We start from the raw sequence: 24,107 nt of genomic DNA on the forward strand, positions 1-24,107 counted from the left end.
GTTATTAATAGCATACAGATCTTTTTGAATACGCAATGTATAAGAAGTACATGAGATCCTCCGAGAGAGTTTTAAGTCTTCAGCATAAAGCAAATAATTCGAATTGTTTATGCATGAGCCAACATCACTAATAAACATAAAGAACAAAATAGGACCAAGGATGCTACTTTGTGGTATACCCGAGGTTGCTGAGAATTCATAAGACTTAGTTTTCTCGATTTTATCAAACGAGATTCTATTTTCCAAATAGGACTTCAGCCACGATATAAAGCATGAGTGAAAGCCGAAGTTTTTAAGTATTCACAGAAGTAATTCGTGCGAAACTGTGTCAAAAGCTTTAGAAAAATCCGAATATATGGTGTCAACTTGACAACCATCCTTAAACGCAGAGACACAAACTGAGAGAAAACAGCCAGTCAGTCCTGCAATAAAACCAAGCTGTCATGGATCGAAGGTCCTTTAGATAGCGAATGATAAATTGTTTTTAACTACCTTTCAAAGTCAAAGTTTTCCGTCTCAACAACAAAAATAGATTTAGAAAAGTCAGCAAAAAGATTTTCCGAATCGACCAAACTGTTAGAGTAAATGTCAATAAATGTAACACAGGTTGGTATATTAGAACAACTCTTCTTTGAACGAGCGAAGTTCCAAAATGATTTATGATTAAATTTCAACTCGAGAAACATATTTATTGTACAAAAGCATTGACCTGCGTCATATGAAAAGTATACTGATCTTTAAAAGCCCTATCGCCTGTTGCCATGTATAATTTAAAGTATTTATTTCTTTGACTTTTCAACTTTTTCAACCAAGATAATCGTCGAAAAATTCAGCTGTAGGTGTTAAGATATCATTATCTAGTATTTTCGACCAAACTTACTAAGATTAAAATCCTCTAAGAACTGTTTATTAGCAATTAAAAAGACATTTTGTACGTTTTGTAGGCCAATTTAAAAAATGTGTGATTATACATGATCCCACTTGAAAAACTTTATGTCTGGAATATTCAGGAAAGTTGGTGGAAATGTTGTTATTGATGCGTTGATGAAGTAATTAAAAGCTACGTTATAGGCAATATATGTATATGTAAATTAAAATTGAATAACGACTTTACTTAAGCCGCCGAAAAATTGACTAATCAAGTTAAAAACATCGTGTCGATTACTATCAAAGCGAAATAAAAATTTCAGATTATGCGGTATATGCCGACTTTTTTTTTTGGATGAGCATGTTTTTCTCCCCAAAACTATAAATAATCACAGAATAGCACATAGCCTTTGAAGAAAAAATACTAAATTATATACCTGCCATCATCCTGCATGTAATATCGAGCTAGCGAGTAGATCATTACTTAACAAATTGGTTAGCCTGGTTAGATAAACCTTGTAAATTAAATAAAGAAGAAATTAAAAATGATTTATCAGCTTGTCGTTATTAACTACTGAGACCCAGTTTAATATACCCACCGCTTAAAGGTAGACACTGTTTGAAATCCGTTTACTAAAACATAACAAATAAAGTCCCCTTCAAAAGCTACAAACCATCTGGCATTTGAACAATTCAATTACTTGCTAGTTACTAGTTAAAATAACAAAAAAAAGATGTGTATACGTACCATATATGTGTATTAGGGTGGTCTTTAAAAAATCAAATGAACAATTTTTTCCAGCCCTTTTCTTTCAAACGGTAAATTTACGGTCAATAATATTACTTACTAATTCAGGGGCCAAAATTCAGACCGTCCTATTAAAACACATCCTAAATGTGACAGCCGCCATGGTAGGATGGTAGAGTGCACACCGAAGATCCTGCGTACCCGCCACGTGCAAAGCAACATCAAAATTTTAGAACACGGTTTTTAATTAGAAGAAAATGTTTCTAAGCGGGGTTCCCTCTCGGCTGTGTTTGGCAAGCACTCCGAGTGTATTTCTGCCATGAAAAGTTCTCACCGAAAACCCATCTGCTTTGCCGTTCGGAGTCGGCATAAAACAAGTAGCTCCCGTCCCACCAATTTGTAGGAAAAATTATAAAAGAAGCACGTCGCAAATGGAAAAGGAAGCGCGGCCTTAATTCTCTCAGGAGGTTATTACGCATTACATTTATTTTTAACCGTAACCAAAATTAACATATGATGGCTTTAGAAATTTCGATTGGAAAGAAAAATTAGTCTTCTTAACTGGAGCTGGATCGTAGTGGGAGACGCCGTAACTTTCTCTTATCGGGACCAAAATTTATATGATGCGGTGCTGCCGTGAAAAAGCTTATTTCAGAATTTAATGAATACTTAAAGACTTTTATTACTTCTACTCTGCTTTTGCTTCCATTTCATATTTATGTGGGTGGTGCAACGTACTGGGAGATGCCGACATTTTCTAGCACAATATCGCCAGCTTAAAAAATTTGTGAAAATATCAAACCCCCAAATGGAAATAAAAAGGGTAGCTTATCGGAAACATCCCTTTTTTATGTTTGCTGCTTTAGCATGAATGCGCTTCGCTGTCAGAGAATTTGCCTTTGAACATACACACATTATAGTTCGCTGAAGCTATCTCAGCAAGAAGGCTTAAATTCGCTCCCTCGCAACACAATCGGTAAAAAACAAGTTTGTTGCGACAATTTTTATACAGGCGTGAACAGTGAAATTTGTTGCTATGCTATATGAGCATACAAAAGGAGAAATGTAGAGAGCTTTATGACGTTTGCCTATTTCTCCAAACATACATGGCTGTAAGGCAAGCAGGCAACATAATGTTTGGACCTGTTGAACAATAAAACAAATTGATCAAACATAGTTTTACTAAAATTGCTATTAAAAAATACTCCTCTTTAAATTTGTGGTACCCATATGTCATTTCAAGATTTGGTTAACGGAAACTAACCCAGGCGACATCCTGTTTTGCTGAAGGCAGTTTCTGCCAAATAATTCAGTTGATGTATAAGGGCCACCGTAATATAATATATATATACATAAATAGACAGGGCAGCTCAATTTCGAGCTACGCCAGTGACCCATAAACCCGTAAATTTGAAACCCAATTCGCGCAATATAAGGACTGATACAAAAAGTTCTGCAAGTTAAAACATCAGGACATGAAGGTAATGAAAATGCAGATTACCTAGCAAAGTAAGGTGCTATAGCGGCATTCTATGTCCAGAGCCCTTTTGTGAACTCACAAAAGTACACATCAGGGAAACCACAAGTAACTGGAAAAACATAACGATTCAGACGTCACTGAATTGACTGCCCAGGGAAAAGACAGGCCAAACTGTTTATACTTCCGGCAACGAAAGTATCAGCCAAACTCAAAAATCTAAACAGGGAGAACTTAAAAACTCTCACTGTTTACTGGACACTGTGGTCTACGATATCAACCTAAGCAAGTTAAATCTATTCGATACTCAAATTTGTCGTTTCTGTAAGCTGGAGGATGAAACGCCGGTTCAAATTCTCTGCGAATGCGTCGCCTGGTAAGGCAGAAACTCCCCCATCTAGGTGGTGAGCCTCTTAATCCGTATGTGATATGCAATAAAAAGCCTGAAGCGGTACTTAGATACATCAAGAGCCTTCATATACAAAATTAGGTTGAAAGGTCATACACAATAGATCCGCACAAAGATCGCAGTGCTTTCAGGCCTAATAATAATAATAATAATTAGTTAATTTTCTTACCGTTCGCCACAACATTTGTACTTCCGTAACGGTTTTTGTTGGTCTCTTTATTTCCAAAAGATCTGCTTTCATCATGCTAGATGTGGGTGGATTCAACACGTGCGTAATGTGCTGGAGCCAAGTCCGGGCATGAATGGCAAAAGACACTCTTTCACGTAAATTTCTGCGTTGATGGTAAATAACGGCTTAGATTTATGCCCTCATTCACAAATAGCTTGCGAAATCAAAATCTTTCCGCCAAACTTTTTTTATTTGGATGTTTTTTTTCGAAACAGGATTTTCCTCTCCAGATTGAAAGCAGTAGGACTGGATACATATCAATGTGCTCAGGTCCATTTTCAAACACTTTTCGTCGTCCATAATCACACAAAAATTTTTGTTTACCAATTTGGTCGCATATAATTTACGTGCAAGGGAAATGCTTTTCGAAGTCTGTTTTTCACTTTGTTTTGGAACTTTCTTTTTGTACATTTAAATAGCATTTCTCTGCCTGATTTGTGTGACATCTGCGGTTTTGGCTATTTTGGCAACATCTCTCGTTGACATGAGCGTTTGCTAATCTCTTTGGGCGGTCACTTCTTGGCTTAACATCCACTTGCCACCTTCCTTAGAGCGCAAAAGCGATCTTTGGGCAGTTTCATAAGATGTTCCTGTGAGTTTTGCTCGCTTTTTGATAGTAAGTTCGACCAAATGTTCAAAATTTATTAAGGTACATAGCTCTGCTATCGTTCTCTATTTTGACGCTGTTGAAGGATTGGCTTCAGAAGCTTGTATATTTTTAATAATATTATTAAACACCAATTCAAAAGTAATTTGTACTTAGAATACTAAATCATTACTAAAAACCTAAATGGAGTTCTTTATTTGCAAAAGTTTCTGTTATAAGAAAAAAATTAATCAACGCAACATTTGTGGTCACACATACCAACAGAAGGTTTTTTTTTTATCAAAGCACGAGCCAATGCTGCAAATATTACTTTTGTTAAACATTACTTTACATACATAGTTACTGCTGCAAGCCCTTTACTAATCCCTACATCCCTAAAACTACAACCAAATTGATTTGATTGCTTAATTTTCGTATTATTGCAACCTTCATTTGCGGTTTACCAATTTGTTGCGGAAGATCAGTAGTGAGTGGCGTGCATGTAATGGAATCGAATTTGTGGCAGTCTATTAAACAACAACAAAAGTAACGAAAAATGAACAAAAAAAAAAAACATCTTAAGAAATATTTAAAGTTTCGCTAGCAACACTATTCATTTTTCATTTATTTGTTCGACACTAATTACCGCTCTTGCTCTGATTTAATACACTCTCTCTATAATTGCAAACTGTGGTTAGTTAATATTTAAATTTTCTTCATCGTTTTGCATTACTTACCTTACCTACACATATACACATGCAAACAAATATAAATACATACTTGCGCTTATGTAGTCATTTCACTACCAAATATTTGCTTGCATATATATTTTATCAAAACTTAATTAATATCTAATATCCGCATGAAATAAACAAAAAATAAAAGTAATATAATGATATTTAAAAATTTTACAGGCTGCGGCATTTCACTAGCCAAACAGGCCGCTCAACGTCGCATAGTCGGTGGTGATGATGCTGGATTCGGTTCATTTCCTTGGCAGGCTTACATACGTATTGGATCCTCGAGGTAAGTGCGAGACGCTTTGGCATTTTTATTTTGCATAAAATCACAAAATCCGGATTCAAGTCTTTTCCGCCACAATATAAAAAAATTATGTGGTGTCAGTTATATAACGAGCAATAAGTTTTTGTTGACACTTAAGTACTACATTGTTTAATCCCAGACGAGAGTGTTAAAAATATGCCTGCAATATTTTGTACATACTTACATACATGTACATTAGAGTGGCCTTTATAAAAATCAAATGATATATTTTTTTTTATAACACCTTGAAGATATCACATATAACCCAGCGGGTTAGGGGGCTTAGAATACACCCGCGGTAGGTATGCCTGTCGTAAGAGACGACTAAAATACCAAATTTATTCAAGGGGTTGTGCAGCGCAAGGGACTGCCAGCGCAATATATAGCTTAACCAATCCAATTGTCAACCTCACCTACCCGTGGCGAATCCTGTTTCATTAACAGCCGAGGCTCTTGCGATCCCGAACTTCTGATGGATCTAGGGGGTGGGAGGGCGATATGGTAAAAAAGGTTACATGTGGTCATACCAAATCCTTTCCAAGATAGTTGGCCTCGTACCTTAAAGGTGCTTGTTACCGTAACGTACCGTATCTGCATCCATAAAAGGACCCTCAACATCGATAATAATCCCCAAAGTCTTCGGGGAGTGTCCTTATCGCTACAACAACAACAACCACAACATATCACATATACAATTTGTTCATGCTTGGACGACGGTTAAGGCGTTTGTAGAACGGAAAATTGCACAAAAGATGGCAAAGCGTCGAAGCTGGTTTCTCTCCAAACCAAACTCGGCAAGTGATCATGAAATAACATTCTAATATATAATCATAACCGGAGAAGGAATATAACAAAATGAAAAAAATGTATATTTGATTTTTTAAATGGCCATCCTAATGTACATACAATATACAATTATGTTGGATTATGGGAGCTGGCATCGCAGCTTTGAAACATAATTCGCTTAAAATGCGCTAAAATCCATAACTATGAAATGTTAGATTATGCAAATTTAAGGAGATAAATATTTCTCTATTATTTTCAATTGCAAATGCTAAAGCGTTTTATTAAAATGAGAGTAGTCAATTTTAAATGAGAACAATCAAATTCAAATGTTGAAATGTTATATGGAAATGAGCATAGATGATTGTTAATTAGAAAATTTAATTAGAAAAGTTATTTGTAACTAAGTATAGTCAACTATAAATAAGAATAATCGAGAATGGTTAATTGTAAATGAGAAAAACTAAAATGCGAAAGTTCTTTTCGCAAACTGGAACAATCTATTGTAAATGTGAATGGGCGATTGTAAATCATTAAGTGTTAGAAAGAGTGCAAAAGTTATTTTTAATTGAGAATAATATTCAATTCTAAATAAGAGCAATGAAAACTGAATGCTCATATGGAAATAAAAAAGTGAAATTATATATCGTCGCTTCAATATAAGAAGCCAAGAAAGTGTCAACTCAAAATGCGAAAGCGAAATTTATAATAGAGCAAGTAGTTTTGAATATTATAAATTTTTTGGAAATGAGAATAGTCAGTTGTAAATGAGAAGCATGACATCAAACGAGAAAACGTTATTTTCAATCAAAAAAGTCACTTGTACATAAGCTTTGTTGAGAAAATTCAATTGTAACTGAAAAACTTGAAATAATGATAGTCAATTGTAAAAACACAAAACTTCAATATGAGGATATTCAATTTAAATGAGAAACCATCCAACTAAAAGGTGAAAGCGTTATTTTTAAATGAGAGTAGTCAATTATAAATAAAAATAGTTCATAAAAGTCAATTGAAAGCGAGAAAGCGTTAACAGTAATTTGTAATAGGCAATTGTGAACAAGAAGATTAAATTTTAAATGAGAAAACTGGATTGCAAATGAAAAGGCAGAACTGCAGTATAAGAATAAAGCATTGTCTCTGAGAGAGTGTCAAATAAAAAATCCGAAAGCGTTACATGTTATTGACATGTTATTGAGAAAAGTCAGTTGAAAATAGGAAAACATCTGATGTAAATGAGAAAGCGTTCAACTCCTACTATCTTCGGCGAATATTGAGGCCAAGTTTGAATTTCACATTTCATAAAAAATGGCACAGTCTTATGTACGTATATTCAGGGAAAACCATGAGTATTTATTTAAATGCCCATATGTGCCCATGTTTTTAGAGCCTTAACATACGAGCCATGTTAAATTGTTTATCCTCGCAACAAATTCAGTGACCTCAAATCGAGTATTTTGCAAGTCAAACAACTTGAAGTTTATTTATTTATTTTAATAATCACAACTCTGTCAACGTTGGCGTATAAACAAAATTTATGCACTTCCTGCTAGCTTACATGCATTTCTTACTCTCTCTCACTTCACACTTTTTTTACATTAACACAGATTTTCTTTGCCATCTGCATTTATTTACTTTAATCAACTGTATGTTGTTTTTTTTTTTTCACAGATGTGGTGGTTCATTGGTGTCGCGTCGTCATGTCGTCACTGCTGGTCATTGCGTGGCACGTGCTACACCCCGCCAGGTTCATGTCACTTTGGGTGATTACGTAATAAACTCCGCTGTGGAACCTCTGCCAGCTTATACGTTTGGCGTGCGACGTATCGATGTGCATCCGTATTTTAAATTTACACCACAAGCAGATCGTTTCGATGTGTCTGTGTTGACGTTGGAGCGAGCAGTGCATTTTATGCCGCACATAGGTGAGTACGAAGTTTTAGTAGAAATATTGTCAATTAATTAACCCGTAGAGGATGCATTTAGACCTAAAAGAGGAATGTTATATCTTTGATTTTTTTGGTATGATAAGTTTTTGTTGACCCATGGGCAACAGTAGTAAATTTTGACTCCATAGAAGCCAAAAAGTTCACCAGCCCTTTTTACATTCATATCGCGCCCATAGGTTAGGGAAGGATAGGTTAAAGTGGCCGCCTCTCGTAGGCCATTGTGACCCTTTGTGATACAACGAAGGTGATTTTGTTTCCCTTTTGTAGAGCGTGGTTCATACACCCATGAAGCTTAACCAGTGCGTTTGCCTAATGTAGCACACAATTTCGTTTATATTTGCGGACTCTAGCTCCGCAATGCACACAAAGAAATGTCTGTGGAGACATCGGTACCTGGTCTTCGACATCGCGGTACAATGGCATAGATAATGCTTTCTATCTCTTGCTGCGACATACAACTTGGACCAGATCCGCCTGGACACCCTACATAATTTTTCCATGTCCTATCTCGCAGTAGCTTGTTCCGTGAACTGAGATAGCAGCTGGTGCCTGTAAGTATTCAGAGGAGGATTTACCCAGCCAGCAGAAGTGATTGTTTGCAAGCTGCTGCCTTCCCTTGCTAGCTCATCAGCAGCACAGGTTGCACTTATCAGCTGGCTTGTTTAGAGCTTCCCTGCATTTTAACCCCACTACTGACGATGTACCATTACATCGCAGGGATTTTATTTCAGCCTGGCTGTCGGACAAAATGGAAACAGAGATAGTCACCGGCAGGTTAATAAGATAGAGAGCAGCTTCGCAGATAGCTATAAACTCAGCTTGAAAAACACTGCAGTTGTCTGGTGAGCATAGGGTCTTATTTATATTGAGCTTCCTTGATAATTTTCCACTGCCAACTCTGTTGTTCAGTTAAGATCCGTCCGTGAAGACGGAGATTTATTGGCTTCCCGGTTCCATGCAATTCGCCCGCTCGCTCCTCCCTGGGTTCTTTGTGGAAATTTTTTTGTCCCACAAAGGGGACGGTATTGTGTGGTCTATCTTGGGAAATATATCGGGGACTCGTTCAGGCTCTGGGCACGCCCAAACCTGCAGGCTTTCCAAGGTTCGATTGAGTTGAGCCTAGCCGCGTTACAGGTGGCAGAATATTTCCGACAAAGGTCAGCAAGGACAAGAAATAGCTTTGGTGGAAATAGACGGGAGGGACCGCAAGTAAGCATAGCCGCTATCTGCTGCACCTTTGCACTTTTGCCATATATGACTCCTAACACTATTTTAAATTTTTTAACTGAAAAACCAAAAAATTAGTATTTTCTAATGTGTGCGGGACAAATAAGGTTTTCCCTCAGCCAGTAATATTTCACATGTTTCCTGAATGAAACCTTATTGAATTATAAATTCAGCGAAAAGTGTAGCGCAAGCCCCCACCCTCATTCTGCATCCAACTTTTTCACATATTTTTAGCCCTAGAATGGAATGTTGCATGACTTGAGTCTCCAGAAAGTCTGACATCATCATCGGGAACTGTTTTATGCAAAACCAGAAAAGGGAAGTTAAGGAGATATCAAAGAAGCATTTAAAGGGCTTCGAAGGGTATAGAGGATTACCACCAGATATGATCAATAACCATCTTTCACTTGGTGCCACCACATGTGCTCTTGTGAGGCTAAACCCCAAAAGGGGCACCTATACTGCATAGTCCAACATGTGGAAATAACCCGCCAACGGATGCACTAATATAGGAAGATAGGGGGAAAAAACTGCGGCTGGGTTTTACGTATTACCAAGTTCTGGTTTTTTAAATAGCAGCTATACTGTTCCATAACAGTACAGTCTGCGCAACTGATGTTACGATATTTGCGAAAAGCCAGGCTACCCTAAATGCATTAGAATCCAACAATATCTACCCTTGTTGGGTCCCCGCAATATTGAATAAAAACAATTTGTTGCACTGTTGCGAAATGGACACAAACAAAGCGGATTGCTTCATACGACCACCACCGGATTATCTTTTGATAAAAATTTAATTGGCGGTCAGAGTATTTATGGGTGTCATCACAGGTCACTGTGATATTGCACTGAAGCTTTGAAGACAGCACGTACTAAGTACAGCCTGCACAAACTGTCAGCATGAGGAGGAAGAGCAATATCTTCATCACTTTCTTTTCCGATGTATTGAACTGCAGACAAGAATACTCGGATATCTGATCGCACGATTTTTTGACAGTATGGCGGAGATAGGGAAGGTTGATCTTTCGCTCCTGCATAAGTCAACACATTATTGATTAAAAGAAGTTCTGTATTACGGATGATGCCTATTTGGTTTTAGATACATGGAATCCACACATCCAAAGGTTCGGGAGGTGGAACAAGTCGATCATAAGGTAGTTAACGAAGTTTCAGAAGTTGATAGTACAGGAGCGTACCGGATCATTATTCGAAAATGACTGCTTATATACGTAATACTACCTGAAACTCTCGAATAGTGGTATGAAGGTTCTAACAACAATCAGTGTTTTCGGGGTCACTTTACGCCGAGGTTATTTGAACTTAGTTATCAGCGCATTAAAGCACCGCATCGTAGAGTTACACAGTACTCGTCTGTGGTGATGATATGTGCATCCATTGCTGGACTGGGTCGAAAAAGTGTTGCAATGGAGACTATGTTAAACGGATTCTTGTATCATATAATGAAAGTCTCATATCAATTTAAAAAAAATTTAACTGAGATTGGTTTTATTCAATAAGTAACTAAGGACTAAAAATATACTAACTAAAAGTTTAAATTTTTCTCCTTTTAAGCACCCGTATGTTTGCCGGAGAAAAATGAGGACTTTCTTGGAAAATTCGGATGGGCGGCCGGCTGGGGCGCTTTGAATCCCGGCTCAAGACTGCGACCAAAAACACTACAAGCGGTGGATGTTCCAGTTATTGAAAATCGGTGAGTTGATTAAAACTTGAGTATGAAATTTCTACCAGAGCAGTGGCGAACTCACAATGCTTTCCAAATTAAGTAATCTGTTAACAAATCAGCGAAAGCGATAGAACCGAACATTGATGTCTTAGCCATCGCTTCTCTAGAATGTTATTTTTCGTATCTTACATTTTTTTTCTGAAAACTTATTAATTTTAGCATATGCGAGCGTTGGCATCGTCAGAATGGCATAAACGTTGTCATTTATCCAGAAATGATGTGCGCGGGTTATCGCAACGGCGGCAAAGATTCTTGTCAAGGTGACTCTGGGGGTCCACTTATGCATGAAAAAAGTGGCCGTTGGTATTTAATAGGTAAAAATTCAAAATAATGTTCTTAATAAAATATGATTCCTGTCTTAACATTTCTCTGTCACTTTATCAACATAGGCGTAGTTTCAGCTGGCTATTCGTGTGCCTCACGCGGTCAACCAGGCATCTATCATCGCGTACCTTATACGGTCGATTGGATATCCTACGTTATTGGTCTTACAACGAATCTATCGTAACGACGGTAGCACTTAACTTCGTTTACTTTTGGATATGCTCAAAATTCTATTTAAAACGATTTCTTATTAAATTGTCATTGATTTTTATTTCATAACTTTCGCGAGTTTAATTTTCATTTTACTATTATGGTTTTAAGAATATTTATTTTTAAATTATCGCCTTTTCATATCTATTAAATTTTTTATAATAAATAGTTATGCTTACTCACTTTGGCAAATTTTATGGCAGCTTTTCTCATGAATGCATAATTAATACACACATCGCACACCTAGATCCAAAATAGCGATCAACTCAAAAACTCGCAATGTTTAGAAAACGCGAAAAACTTTCGGCTCTTCCATATGTGACAATGTAATTTTTGTCATTTACGTTGTCTTTTCTCGCTCATTATTTATTGGAGGTAGAAATAAATCGAGTCTACAGTTCGGTGCGTATTGAATTGGCAAGTCCGATAGTACTCATAACTTCGAATTTTCAAATTTTTGAGTTAGTTCCTTTTTGGTCTAGGTGTGCGATATAACCAAATTCTGCCTTCTGCCTTAAAGTTTCAAAGCGCTTGTATTAAGAAAAAAAATCAAATTACGCTTAAAGCGTTAATAAGGTTATTTGTAATGTACTTTTTTTAGTGCTTTATGTATTTAAAATTATTTAAACTCTTAGGTATATGAAGAAAGGTGTACTTATTTAAGGTTTAATCGTAATATGCCTAACTGTAATATTTTATTTTAGATATGTACAAAGATTGAATTTGTTGTTATTGTGTCGTTAATAATAAATCTATTTTATCTACTATTATTATTTAATTTGTATATAAAATAATAGAGTATACAACTCCATATTCCCTTAGGTATTCGGCTGGTAAAGTGCTGTAAATAGTGAGTTTAAATATTAGCTAGTAATGAAAGTTTATATAATTTACTATTAAAAATAATAAAATATTATAAAACTTTATTTATTTAAAATTATTTTAAAAACTTGTGCGAGTACTAAATAAGTGATTTATCAAGAAAATTGAGTTTTAAGCTGGAGGGTATGTACTTTTGATTTAACTTTCTAGGCCGTAAGGATGTATAGTATAGTCCCAGCCAGCATTTTTTGAAAATTTTTACCAAAAAATATTCAAATATCATACCCCCAGATGATTGAAAACGTTCAAATTTAACAGTATTTTTTATTCGAAAATCAATGTTTCGTCGGGAGAAAAGTGTGCCTTAAATGTGGTTATCCTTGAATAATCATTTATGATTCATATTTCTAAATATTTTTTATTCATCTTTTTATCATACTTGATATTACTGGAAGATTATACTTTACTTCTTTTGGAATAACATTTGATTACTTTTCACAGTCATTTTTTGATCACATTTTAGAACATTTTTCAATCATATTAAATGATGATTTGGAATCATTTGTGAATACGATTGTGATTAATTTTTCCATTATATTTAATACATAACTAAATACTATATAAAGATCATATTTCATCAGGGGTGAAAGCATCCGGAAGCTCGGAAGTAAGCTTTTGAACCGCAGGTAGTAATTAATTTGACCGTTGTACACACACACGACTACAACATCCAACATCATCTATGATCATCATCTTAGATCATGGTAACGATGTTCTTTGAAAATCACGATTTTACTACGTCTCATATCATTATTTAAATATAACTTGATATTTTTGACAATCATAGCTCATGGAGGATGTTGAAGCCGGGTCCAGGCGTGTCGATCAAGCTTAACTTACTAGCGGTTCAAACAGCTTACAACTTCCGTACATCTGTTCCATCCAGTATGTCTTTTCTGGGAAGCCGCATCTAGAGAAATGCTAGAAGACATCTTAGGTTAGAAGCAGCATTTATATTATTTTTAGTCTTGAATATGTTTTGTATATTTGTAATTTTTTTGGAATTTATGATTAAAAAATTGTGAGCAAATGAAGAAGAATCAGATTTTCAATGAGAAGTATAGTTTTAACAAGTAAAAAATTCATCATTTATTCAAGAAAGGTAGTCTGCAAAGATTAAGAAAGTTGATTGAAAAATGATTTTAAATTTTTGTCACCGAAGGTAAAGAACTTAAATTCAAAAATGATTCCAAATTGTGATTGAAAATTTGTTCTCAGTTATTGATCACCAAAAGCAAACAAGTTTTATTATTCTCTATGTTCATTTTTATAAAATCTTAAAATTTATTCATCAAAGTTATTCGAAAATGATTTCAAAAAGTGATCGAAAAATGATTTCCAGTTTTTGATCATTAAAAGTAATCTTATTTTATTATTTATTTTGTTCAACTGTATGAAAACTCAGTATTTATTCCCAAGGAGTAATCAAATTGTATTGATATGAAGGAAAGTTCAAAAATATATCATCTAAATGCTGTGTGGGGTACTTTGCAAGGGAATATTTTTTTTGTTATCAGGTTATGATTTGCTTTATGTTCATATGTTGTGATTTTATCTACTTTGGTATGATATCATTTGGTGAAGTAGAGTAGGGTGCGATAGAAGTCATTTAGTGTAATGGATTCTGATATGATATGATGTCACGTATTTTTTTATTTATTTGTTCAAACCTTTGGATTATACTCTACAGACTAATTAATAAAATTAACTTAAACAGGTAAGGACGGGACTGTTTTCGGCTGTGCCGAAGACTTAATACCTTTCATGAATGGGGCTGAACAATAATCTTATTCCATTCGTAATCTCCAAATAATCGGATGTATAAGATAAGATATATATAATGAACAAATGTACATACATAAACGATTTTTAAGATAAATATAAAATAAAAAATGGCAAAAAACCCCGTTATCTGAACGATCGGTTGTATGGGATATATATTATATATAGCTCCGATCGAAATGATTTTAACAGGAAATCTATGATATATTAGAATATATATCACCAAGTTTCACGTTTTTATATTGGAAACTAAGGGAGAAATGGTCAAAAACCTTTCTATCTGAACGATCGGTTGTATTTTTCAGGATATCTTCTATGATATATTAGAATATATATCACCAAGATTCAAGTTTATACTTTCTAAACAGCGGCAGGGATTACCAAAATCGTCTTATCTGAACGATCGGTTATATGGGATATATATGTTATAGTGGTCCGATCCTACCGGATTCGACAAATGTCTAATATAATAAAAAAATACATCCTTGTGCCAAATTTCATTGAGATATCTCAAAATTTGATGGACTAGTTTGCGTTCAAACAGACAGCCGGACGGAAAGACGGACGCACGGACAGACCACATGTCTATATCAACTCAGTTCGTCGCCCGGATCAATTCGGTATACTTAATGGTGAGTCTATCTTCTATATTTCTCAACGTTACAAACACCGGACCAAAGTTAATATACCATTTCATGTTCATGAAAGGTATAAGTAATAAGTACAATATACTTATGTTTACGTAGGAATCCAACTACTTATAAAGCAAAATAAAAAATTAGCTCTAGGAAGCGAGAAGTCCAGAGCAACTACACAACTTAGTGAGTAAAACTCACGAACAGCGCGATTAACGGCGGCATCATTTACATAGTTGGTTCTAAAGTTATCTCCACAGAAATGATATAAATTCCGGTATTGTGTGATTTGATAAGATTGACTTAGTAGAATGGGCTATGAAATGATTTTGATGTATTATGGTATGACCGGGCAGAATGCTACTAGATTTACTAGGGTAAATAGTGATATATATGAATTTATTTGGTTGAATTGGATATGATATGATTTGATGTTATAAGGTATGATGAATAATATATTTTTAAGTTGTAAGGCCATGGGGAGTTGATGTCATGTGGGATGATGGGCTATAGGGTGATTTGATGTAATATTGTAACATGTGATTCTATGTAATTGGGTATGATGTGTTTTTTTTTTTTGAGTTCACATTGATATGATTTGATGTAATAGAGTATGATATGATTTCATGTAAAAAGTTGAAATGTGACTTGGTGCAGCAGATATGATATGGTCTAAAATGTAATTGAGTTGTAACGTAGCAAAATGCTACGTCACAATAACCTACTCACAGCCCTAACATTAAATATATACATACCCTAACACTAAATATATACATACTCTATGTTCGCCTTGCACAGCGAACAACCATCCGCACATAATATGCCAATTAAATATACATACCCTATGATCGCCTTGCACAGCGAACAACCACCCGCACATAGTATGCCAAGTACCAACAGTGAACAACCATTCGCTATCATAACGAGGAGTTATTGATGAGCTGAATTCTTAACCATTTTATTCGCTACCAAGTATGAAATGGCAAACGCCATCACTCACTGCATACTTCACCTAGGTAAGGAAGGCTGAGGCCAACTTACAATGGTAGGTATCAAAGGGGTCCCAAGGTGAACGGGGAAAACTCTCAGCGAACCCATCGGGCTCATGGATCTCCCCCCACCTATGGGAAACCAACCTTTGAACAACGTCCCACGGGGTAGGAGGGGATACGCTCCCCTTCTACCTTGAAGGACGGATGGGCACGGGTAGTTCCTCCAAGGCGCGTCCAGGACCAGTCCTGGGCTCCACTTGAGGGATATGCCAGGCCGAATACATATCAATACGGATGGCATTTGCCGCGGACAGTTCACCCAGGGTTGCCGAGGATCATCTCGCTCCCCCGCTCCCTGGGTGAAGTGCCGAGCCATATGCAACGGTGGACCTTACTACACCACTCATGGTCGCTAGGACTCTTGTCCGAGGCTCTCTGAGAGGAGTACTGGGTCTACCCAGCAACAAATGGGGATGGCATGAGGCGCGGACAGTTCACTCAGGGTGGCCGAGGAGCATCTCCCTCCCCCGCCTCCTGATTGGGGTGCCGAGCCGAATGCAATGGTGGACTTCACTACACCGCTCATGGTAGCTAGGACTCTTGTCCGAGGCTCCCTGAGAGGAGTACTGAATGTACCCAGCACCTATGTATACACATACATCTATGCGTTGGGTATTAATAATAGATATACTTCACCTAGGTCAAACTGCGCCCTTCCTGCCCACCAATCGTTAGCCATAGGAGTACCACCGCAACCCGCCTGAACCAATCCGTAATCTCTCTCTGGGGTAAGATACTTGAGGATTATCACCACCGTTCCCTGAGAACCGTGACCCGTACTGTCAACTTTCCGCCGCTCCTGCGCTATCAACCGGGGCATCTCCATCTCTATCTCTCCCTCTCCCTCTCTCTCTCTCTGTGATCAAAAGCTGCCGGCATCGAAATGTAAAAGCCGCATCGTGTGTGTGTACGTCTTCGGAACAAAACAAGAACTACTTACTTAATTGGTAAAGGTTAGTGGGACCTTCGCCTGACCATGGAGCGGCTGAGCTTATCTCAGCCTTCGACAAAACCCACCTCACAGAGTAAGAAGTGATTTGATGTAATTAAGTATGATGGGATTTTATGTCATATGGCACGTTGGAACATGGTGTTTATATTATTCGATGTGATATAGTAAGAAGTGATTTGAAGCAGTTGGCTTTGATGGGACTTGATGCCGTAGGGTATAATGTATTTGATATTCTGTGGGATTATGACGTATGGTATACCAATCGATTTTATGTAATTGGATGTGAAATATTAGGATGTGAAGTGTATTTGATGATTTGATACCTTGATGCAATAGGATATAGACCGATGAGTGCAATATCTTTCTATTTTAGGTGCCACCCTATCTCATGAAACTTTCAAGAAACTTCTTATTTTGTCATTTGTTCAAGAAATGCCCCAAGTCAGAATTTGTTACAAAAAGGGGCCTTTTGAGCATAAATTTAATACATTTTGACGTAAGATAGGCCGTTTTTCAAAAATATTTTAAGAAATGGCGTTTTCGAACTGATAGCTGATAAAGGGCGATTTTACACTCTACACTCGCTATAATGTGGCTTAGTGCAAGTATGTACATAAATGGGTATAATATGATTCGATGTGAGACGATTAGATGAGATGCAGTAGAAAAGAAGGGCAAGCCATTTTAAACAGGCATTTGAGCAATCTAGTTGACTACTCAAGCGATTGAAAAATATTTAAAGAATAGATGTCATGTCATGTCATAACCTCATACAGAAGAACTTATATGACTAAAATGAATATTCTAACATAAGCATAAGATAACGAAAGCACCGTATAGATATGCAAGCAGGCAATGAAGGCCAGATGGAATGTCAATAAATACAAGCTAAAGAACAGACGACGATACATCACCCGAATTTTTTATAACGAGATTAAATGTTCCTTTTGTGTTATGATGCGATGATTTTCTCTAAACTATGGTGTGATATGATGTGATGGCAAAATTATTCTTTTTTATTTGATGCTGTAAATACATTCAGTTTAGTGCGTCATTTGAATGTTTTAATGATGTTGCGAATATTCGTATTCTCGCAAACGATCAATTTCGCATTTATTTGAAATACCATTTTCAAATCTGTTTCTCCGTATCAATTGATTTGTTGGTTCATAAATTTTATTTTCGATATGACTATATTTGAATTACAGAACTTTCATTGGTTTTAATTTAGTATATATCTAATAGTACGCAAATTTATAACAGAGGCTGGAAATGTTAAATGATGTATATATATTTTTTTTTTACTCCTCAAACTTCAGACTGTAAGATCAAGTAAGTATTAACCCTTTCTTCATTGCTTAAAACTCGCTGTTCTTCCATTGCGGAGCTACCTTTTCGTAAACTTTTGTACAGCTGAAATACTTCACAGGATATTTTATAAAAAATCACTGGAAAATCGAAAATATATGAATTAGACTTGTTGGACTGAACTCATTCTCTACTTTATACTCAGAATCATGGTGAATGAAGCAAATAATATGACAAATATTCGAAAATCCACCAGCAAACTGGTAATGCTCATATATAGCGCCAAGTGTATGAAAAAACCAAAAAGGAAACCATGAAATAGTATCCAAGGCAGCAGCAGCTTATATTTGAGCTATATAGGGAAAATAAAAAGTGTATTCATGTAGAAACACAATTAGGCAATTCACAGGAGGATTAATGTAAACATTTAATATTTGACTTCTTTCCATGGTTTCTAATATAAAATTTGATTGAGACATTAAAAAATATCACATACGGCGAATGGGAGACCTTGTGAATTGCCTAAATTTTTATTTTTTTTTTTCAAAGATGCTCACCTTAACAACACCAAGGAGCAGGATCATATTAATGAGTAAATTAACGGCTGAGAGAAAGTAGGTGCATGTGCTAGTTATCATCACAGCTAAAGAGTGTAAAGAAATAATTTGTTGTAAGATGCACTGAATTATAGGGCTAGATATACAGTACAGTATTGTTATTCGAAAAAAGTGTAAGATTTAGACGAAGAAATTGGTGACATCCAAAAAGCCTGCGGAATAACTTGGCTGTCAACAAAGAAAAAGCAAGAACGGCTGTCAGACAAATAGAACGCAATAATTACAGCATAATTTTGTACATATTCCTTTGTTAGATAGTATCAGTGAAGATCTGAAGACTCTTTTGTAGCAATTCTGCTAATGATAAATCCATATGCCAGGTTCGAGTGTGGATCTTAAATTTAATTGGGTAATTCTTTACTTTAGCCAACAACTTCTAAAACTCGTCAAAAAATATCTAGAGGTGTCAGAAGACGCAGGACCACGAATCCGAAAGCGGAAATTGCAAATTTTATTTCTGTCCCTAGATATTTGCAGTTAAAATTTGCAATTTTCATGTGATTGTTGCAATGCTGTTGTACAAAGGAAACATTTTTGTGTGCAAAGGGATTTTGCACGGATTCAATTTTGATCCCACCCTATTGGTGGAACTGCCAGGGTAATTTTTTAAAAGCGGGCCGAAGGCTACCAACACAGAAAGGTGTTCTGCGCAAAAATACCCCGGTTTCGGAGGGGCCCGGGACATTTTTAGATTTCGTTAATATCTTTTGAACAAGCTAAAATTTTTATTTTCCGCCTTCGTATTATTAATACTGATGTCAAGACGCGTCGTTTGACGCCTATCTAGTTATTTGGACTAGTTTGAGCTGTTGTGAGCTAAAGTAAAGAATTACTTTTAATTGCTATTTAACTTAGTTAAGTTGGATTAAGTAGTGATGTATGTATTAATATGCGCTCACCTCGTCGCAACATCACCCTAGTTCGTTCTATTTCAATCGATTTACGTAGCAGATATGCAAAATGATGTATAATCTCATTACACCATTGAATTGTTAATCCTGAACACAAAAACAACGTTGCCGATGCAGTAATGCCCATCCAACCAATAATTGCTACATTTTCACATAAATTATTTAATCTCTTATCGCTTTGATATTGCAGTGCAAGTGGTTCCTTCGCGGTATTGGCAGCAGTAATGGTTGTTGTGGTGCCTATGGAAGTTGTATTTTTGGTGCAAACTTGTGCTACACAATCCTTGCTACTTGGCTTCATTGCGCAAATTTTAGCGTACTTCTCAAGTGATTTTTAAATAAAGTTTTTGTCCTTGTACAATTTAAACTAATTACAAATTAATTTTGATGGGTAAGAAAAAAAATCCAGACTAATAAATTTGGAAATTTACATTTGAGTGATTGTGAATTTTCTGATGTTTGTTTTCATTGTAGTTTTAAAAATACAAAGCTTTTTTTATACCCAGTTGAGCAGAGCTCACAGAAAAAAAATTTCATTGAGCCATTTCCGTCCGTCCGTCCGTCCGTTAACACGATAACTTGAGTAAATTTTGATGTACCTTTATGAGATTTGATATGTAGATTCCTGGGCACTCATCTCAGATCGCTATTTAAAATGAACGATATCGGACAATAACCACGCCCACTTTTTGATATCGAAAATTTCGAAAAATCGAAAAAGTGCGATAATTCATTACCAAAGACGGATAAAGCGATGAAACTTGGTAGGCGAGTTGAACTTATGACGCAGAATAGAAAATTTGTAAAATTTTGAACAATGGGCGTGGCGCCGTCCACTTTTAAAAGAAGGTAATTTAGAAGTTTTGTAATCTGTAATTTGGCAGTCGTTGGAGATATCATAATGAAATTTGGCAGGAACGTTACTCCTATTAATATATGTCTGCCTAATAAAAATTAGCGAAATCGGTGAACGACCACGCCCACTTTAAAAAAAAAATTCTAAAGTCAAATTTGAAAAGAAAAGTTAATATCTTGACAGTATATAAGTAAATTATGTAAACATTTAACTCCTGTAATGATATGGTGCAACAAAATACAAAAATAAAAGAAAATTTCAAAATGGACGTGGCTCATCCCTTTTTCATTTAATTTGTCTAGGATACTTTTAATGCCATAAGTCGAACAAAAATTTACCAATCCTTGTGAAATTTGGTAGAGGCTTGCATTCTAGGACGATGACAGTTTTCTGTGAAAAAGCGCGAAATCGGTTGAAGCCACGCTCAGTTTTTGTACACAGTCGACCGTCTGTCCTTCCGCTCGGCCGTTAAGACGATAACTTGAGCAAAAATCAATATATCTTTACTAAACTCAGTTCACGCACTTATCTGAACGCACTTTATATTGGTGTAAAAAATGGCCGAAATCAAACTATGACCACACCCACTTTTTCGATATCGAAAATTACGAAAAATGAAAAAAATGCCATAATTCTATACCAAATACGAAAAAAAGGATGAAACATGGTAATAGGATTAGTTTATTGACGCAAAATATAACTTTAGAAAAAAAACTCTGTAAAATGGATGTGACACCTACCATATTAAGTAGAAGTAAATGAAAAAGTTCTGCAGGGCGAAATCAAGGGCTTTTAATCTTGGCAGGAATACCGTTCGTGGTATTATATATATAAATAAATTAGCGGTACCCGACAGATGATGTTCTGGGTCACCCCGGTCCACATTTTGGTCGATATTTCGAAAACGCCTTCACCTATACAAATACCACCACTCCCTTATAAAATCCTCATTAATAACTTTAATTTGATACCCATATCATACAAACACATTATAGAGTCACCCCTGGTCCACGTTTATGACGATATCTGGGAAAGGCGTCCACCTATAGAACTAAGGCCGACTCCCTTTTAAAATACTCAATAACACCTTTCATTTGATACCCATATCGTACAAACAAATTCTAGAGTCACCCCTGGTCCAGCTTTATGGCGATATCCCGAAAAGGCGTCCACCGATAGAACTAAGGCCCACTCCCTTTTAAAATGCTCATTAACGCCTTTCATTTGATACCCATATCGCACAAACAAATTCTGGAGTCACCCCTGGTCAACCTTTATGGCGATATCCCAAAAAGGCGTCCACCCATAGAACTAAGGCCCACTCCCTTTTAAAATACTCATTAACATCTTTCATTTGATACCCATATCGTACAAACAAATTCTCAAGTCACCCCTGGTCCACCTTTATGGCGATATCACGAAAAGGCGTCCACCGATAGAACTAAGGCCCACTCCCTTTTAAAATGCTCATTAGCACCTTTCATTTGATACCCATATCGCACAAACAAATTGTGGAGTCACCCCTGGTCCACCTTTATGGCGATATCTCGAAAAGGCGTCCACCTATAGAACTAAGGCCCACTCCCTTTTAAAATACTCATTATCACCTTTTGTTTGATACCCATATCGCACAAACAAATTCTGGAGTCACCCCTGGTCCACCTTTATGGCGATATCTCGAAAAGGCGTCCACCTATAGAACTAAGGCCCACTCCCTTTTAAAATACTCATTATCACCTTTTGTTTGATACCCATATTGTACAAACGCATTCTAAAGTCATCCTGGTCCACGTTTATGACGATATCTGGAAAAGGCGTCCACCCATAGAACTAAGGCCCACTCCCTTTTAAAATACTCATTAACACCTTTCGTTTGATACCCATATTGTACGAACGCATTCTAAAGTCATCCTGGTCCACGTTTATGACGATATCTGGAAAAGGCGTCCACCTATAGAACTAAGGCCCACTCCCTTTTAAAATACTCATTAACACCTTTCATTTGATACCCATATCGCACAAACAAATTCTGGAGTCACCCCTGGTCCACCTTTATGGCGATATCTCGAAAAGGCGTCCACCTATAGAACTAAGGCCCACTCCCTTTTAAAATACTCATTATCACCTTTTGTTTGATACCCATATTGTACAAACGCATTCTAAAGTCATCCTGGTCCACGTTTATGACGATATCTGGAAAAGGCGTCCACCCATAGAACTAAGGCCCACTCCCTTTTAAAATACTCATTAACACCTTTCATTTGATACCCATATCGTACAAACAAATTCTAGAGTCAGCCCTGGTCCACCTTTATGGCGGTATCCCTAAATGGCTTCCACCTATAGAACTATGGCCCACTGCCTCTTAAAATACTCTTTAATACCTTCTATTTGATACACATTTCATACAAATACCTTCCAGGGTTACCCTAGGTTCATTTTCCTACATGGTGATTTTCCCTTATTTTGTCTCCATAGCTCTCAACTGAGTATGTAATGTTCGGTTACACCCGAACTTAGCCTTCCTTACTTGTTTTTTAATCATATTATCCATATTTTTTTGTCATAGTGGAATAACCAAGTGAAGAAAGGCGTCAATTGTCTCGCTCTAAATTCTTCTTTGTTCTGTCATTCGGCTATCTGAAAATTGTTCACCAATGTTGTCCCCGCAAAGCGTTGTTTTTTCTTCTTTTTTCAGGAGTAATATATGGTAGTTTTAGGACTTTCCTTCACATAAACCAGTAGGTTAATATCGATGGACCTTTACTGGATTTAATTACAGAGATTCATCATTTAGGTATTTTGGTGTTGGCTTCCATAAGTAAGGCCGTGGTAAAGTTTTACGTTCATGTATTCAATCCATTGTATCCAATAACGATTTTCGCCTGTGCAGCGCTACTGAAGACTTTCGACAAATGTTTTTATCATTCCTGCATCACGAATGCTAAAACTGTCGTATTATACCATACCATTTCTAAATATAGTAGCAAAAATTATAACTCACTGTTGTTGTTTTGCCCTAAAAATCAGGCCACTAAGATAAGAGGAATGTTACAGTAGACATACAGAATATATGAATTCGGCTCGCTTCAGACCCAGCATCTTCTGGTTCTAGGCCGACTGCCGCGGTGCTAGTATATCCCTTGAGAAATTTTAGTAAATAATATCTTTGATAACGTTAGTATACATCATTAATTCAACTGTCAAGATCTTTTGGGAGATCTTCTGCTCAAGTTTGTATGATATATTAAAAGGGCATATGTTTTACTTCCGACTCTCAACGAAAAATCTACAGAGCAGATAGAAATAGCAATGGATTTTTAGGGATGGAAACACATTTAAAATATTACCACCACTTTCAAATGTGATTGTAAAACTTTTCATCAAACCCGAAACCCATTTAACTCCGCTAAGTTACTACTGCTCCACCAAGTAATGGATAACACTTCTCCTTTTGTGTCCGATTTTTCGACGAAAGGTTTGGCTGCAGTTGAAGTTGAGGTCTGTTTACTTTA

General features: G+C 36.3%; 2 protein-coding genes across 7 annotated transcripts in view; one reads left to right on the forward strand and one right to left on the reverse strand.

The window, feature by feature from the left end:
* The window catches only part of LOC137244755 (uncharacterized), an 88,887-nt gene extending 76,290 nt beyond the window's left edge, over window positions 1-12,597 (forward strand). For 5 of the 6 annotated variants that reach the window (XM_067774217.1, XM_067774219.1, XM_067774220.1 and 2 more), the window contains 5 exons: window positions 5,231-5,342; window positions 7,815-8,068; window positions 10,892-11,030; window positions 11,223-11,377; window positions 11,453-12,591. In XM_067774217.1, coding sequence (XP_067630318.1) covers window positions 5,231-5,342; window positions 7,815-8,068; window positions 10,892-11,030; window positions 11,223-11,377; window positions 11,453-11,571 — 779 coding nt within the window. In that variant the 3' untranslated portion in view covers window positions 11,572-12,591. Of the gene's footprint in view, window positions 1-5,230; window positions 5,343-7,814; window positions 8,069-10,891; window positions 11,031-11,222; window positions 11,378-11,452 lie in introns of all 6 variants that reach the window. The other variant, XM_067774222.1, reaches the window with a different exon arrangement.
* Window positions 12,598-18,079: 5,482 nt separating this feature from the next.
* LOC137246836 (uncharacterized) lies at window positions 18,080-20,139 on the reverse strand. Its single transcript, XM_067777851.1, has 4 exons — window positions 19,725-20,139; window positions 18,766-18,851; window positions 18,410-18,560; window positions 18,080-18,348 (listed from the first exon to the last, which is right to left on the reverse strand). Exons 1-4 carry the CDS (start codon window positions 20,035-20,037, stop codon window positions 18,209-18,211), a joined length of 690 nt encoding a protein of 229 aa, XP_067633952.1. The 5' UTR covers window positions 20,038-20,139; the 3' UTR covers window positions 18,080-18,208.
* Between the last annotated feature and the right edge of the window lie 3,968 nt (window positions 20,140-24,107).

The sequence above is a fragment of the Eurosta solidaginis genome, chromosome 3, assembly GCF_040869045.1.
Source record: "Eurosta solidaginis isolate ZX-2024a chromosome 3, ASM4086904v1, whole genome shotgun sequence".
NCBI classification, from domain to species: Eukaryota; Metazoa; Arthropoda; class Insecta; order Diptera; family Tephritidae; genus Eurosta; species Eurosta solidaginis.

Coding starts and splice junctions, on each gene's coding strand:
- LOC137246836 (XM_067777851.1), bottom strand. CDS start 20,037: ATGAAGCCAAGTAGCAAGGATTGTGTAGCACAAGTTTGCACCAAAAAT. Junction 18,852..19,724: donor TAGGGTGATGTTGCGACGAG/GTGAGCGCATAT, acceptor TACACTCTTTAG/CTGTGATGATAACTAGCACA. Junction 18,349..18,409: donor TTCATTCACCATGATTCTGA/GTATAAAGTAGA, acceptor TCGATTTTCCAG/TGATTTTTTATAAAATATCC.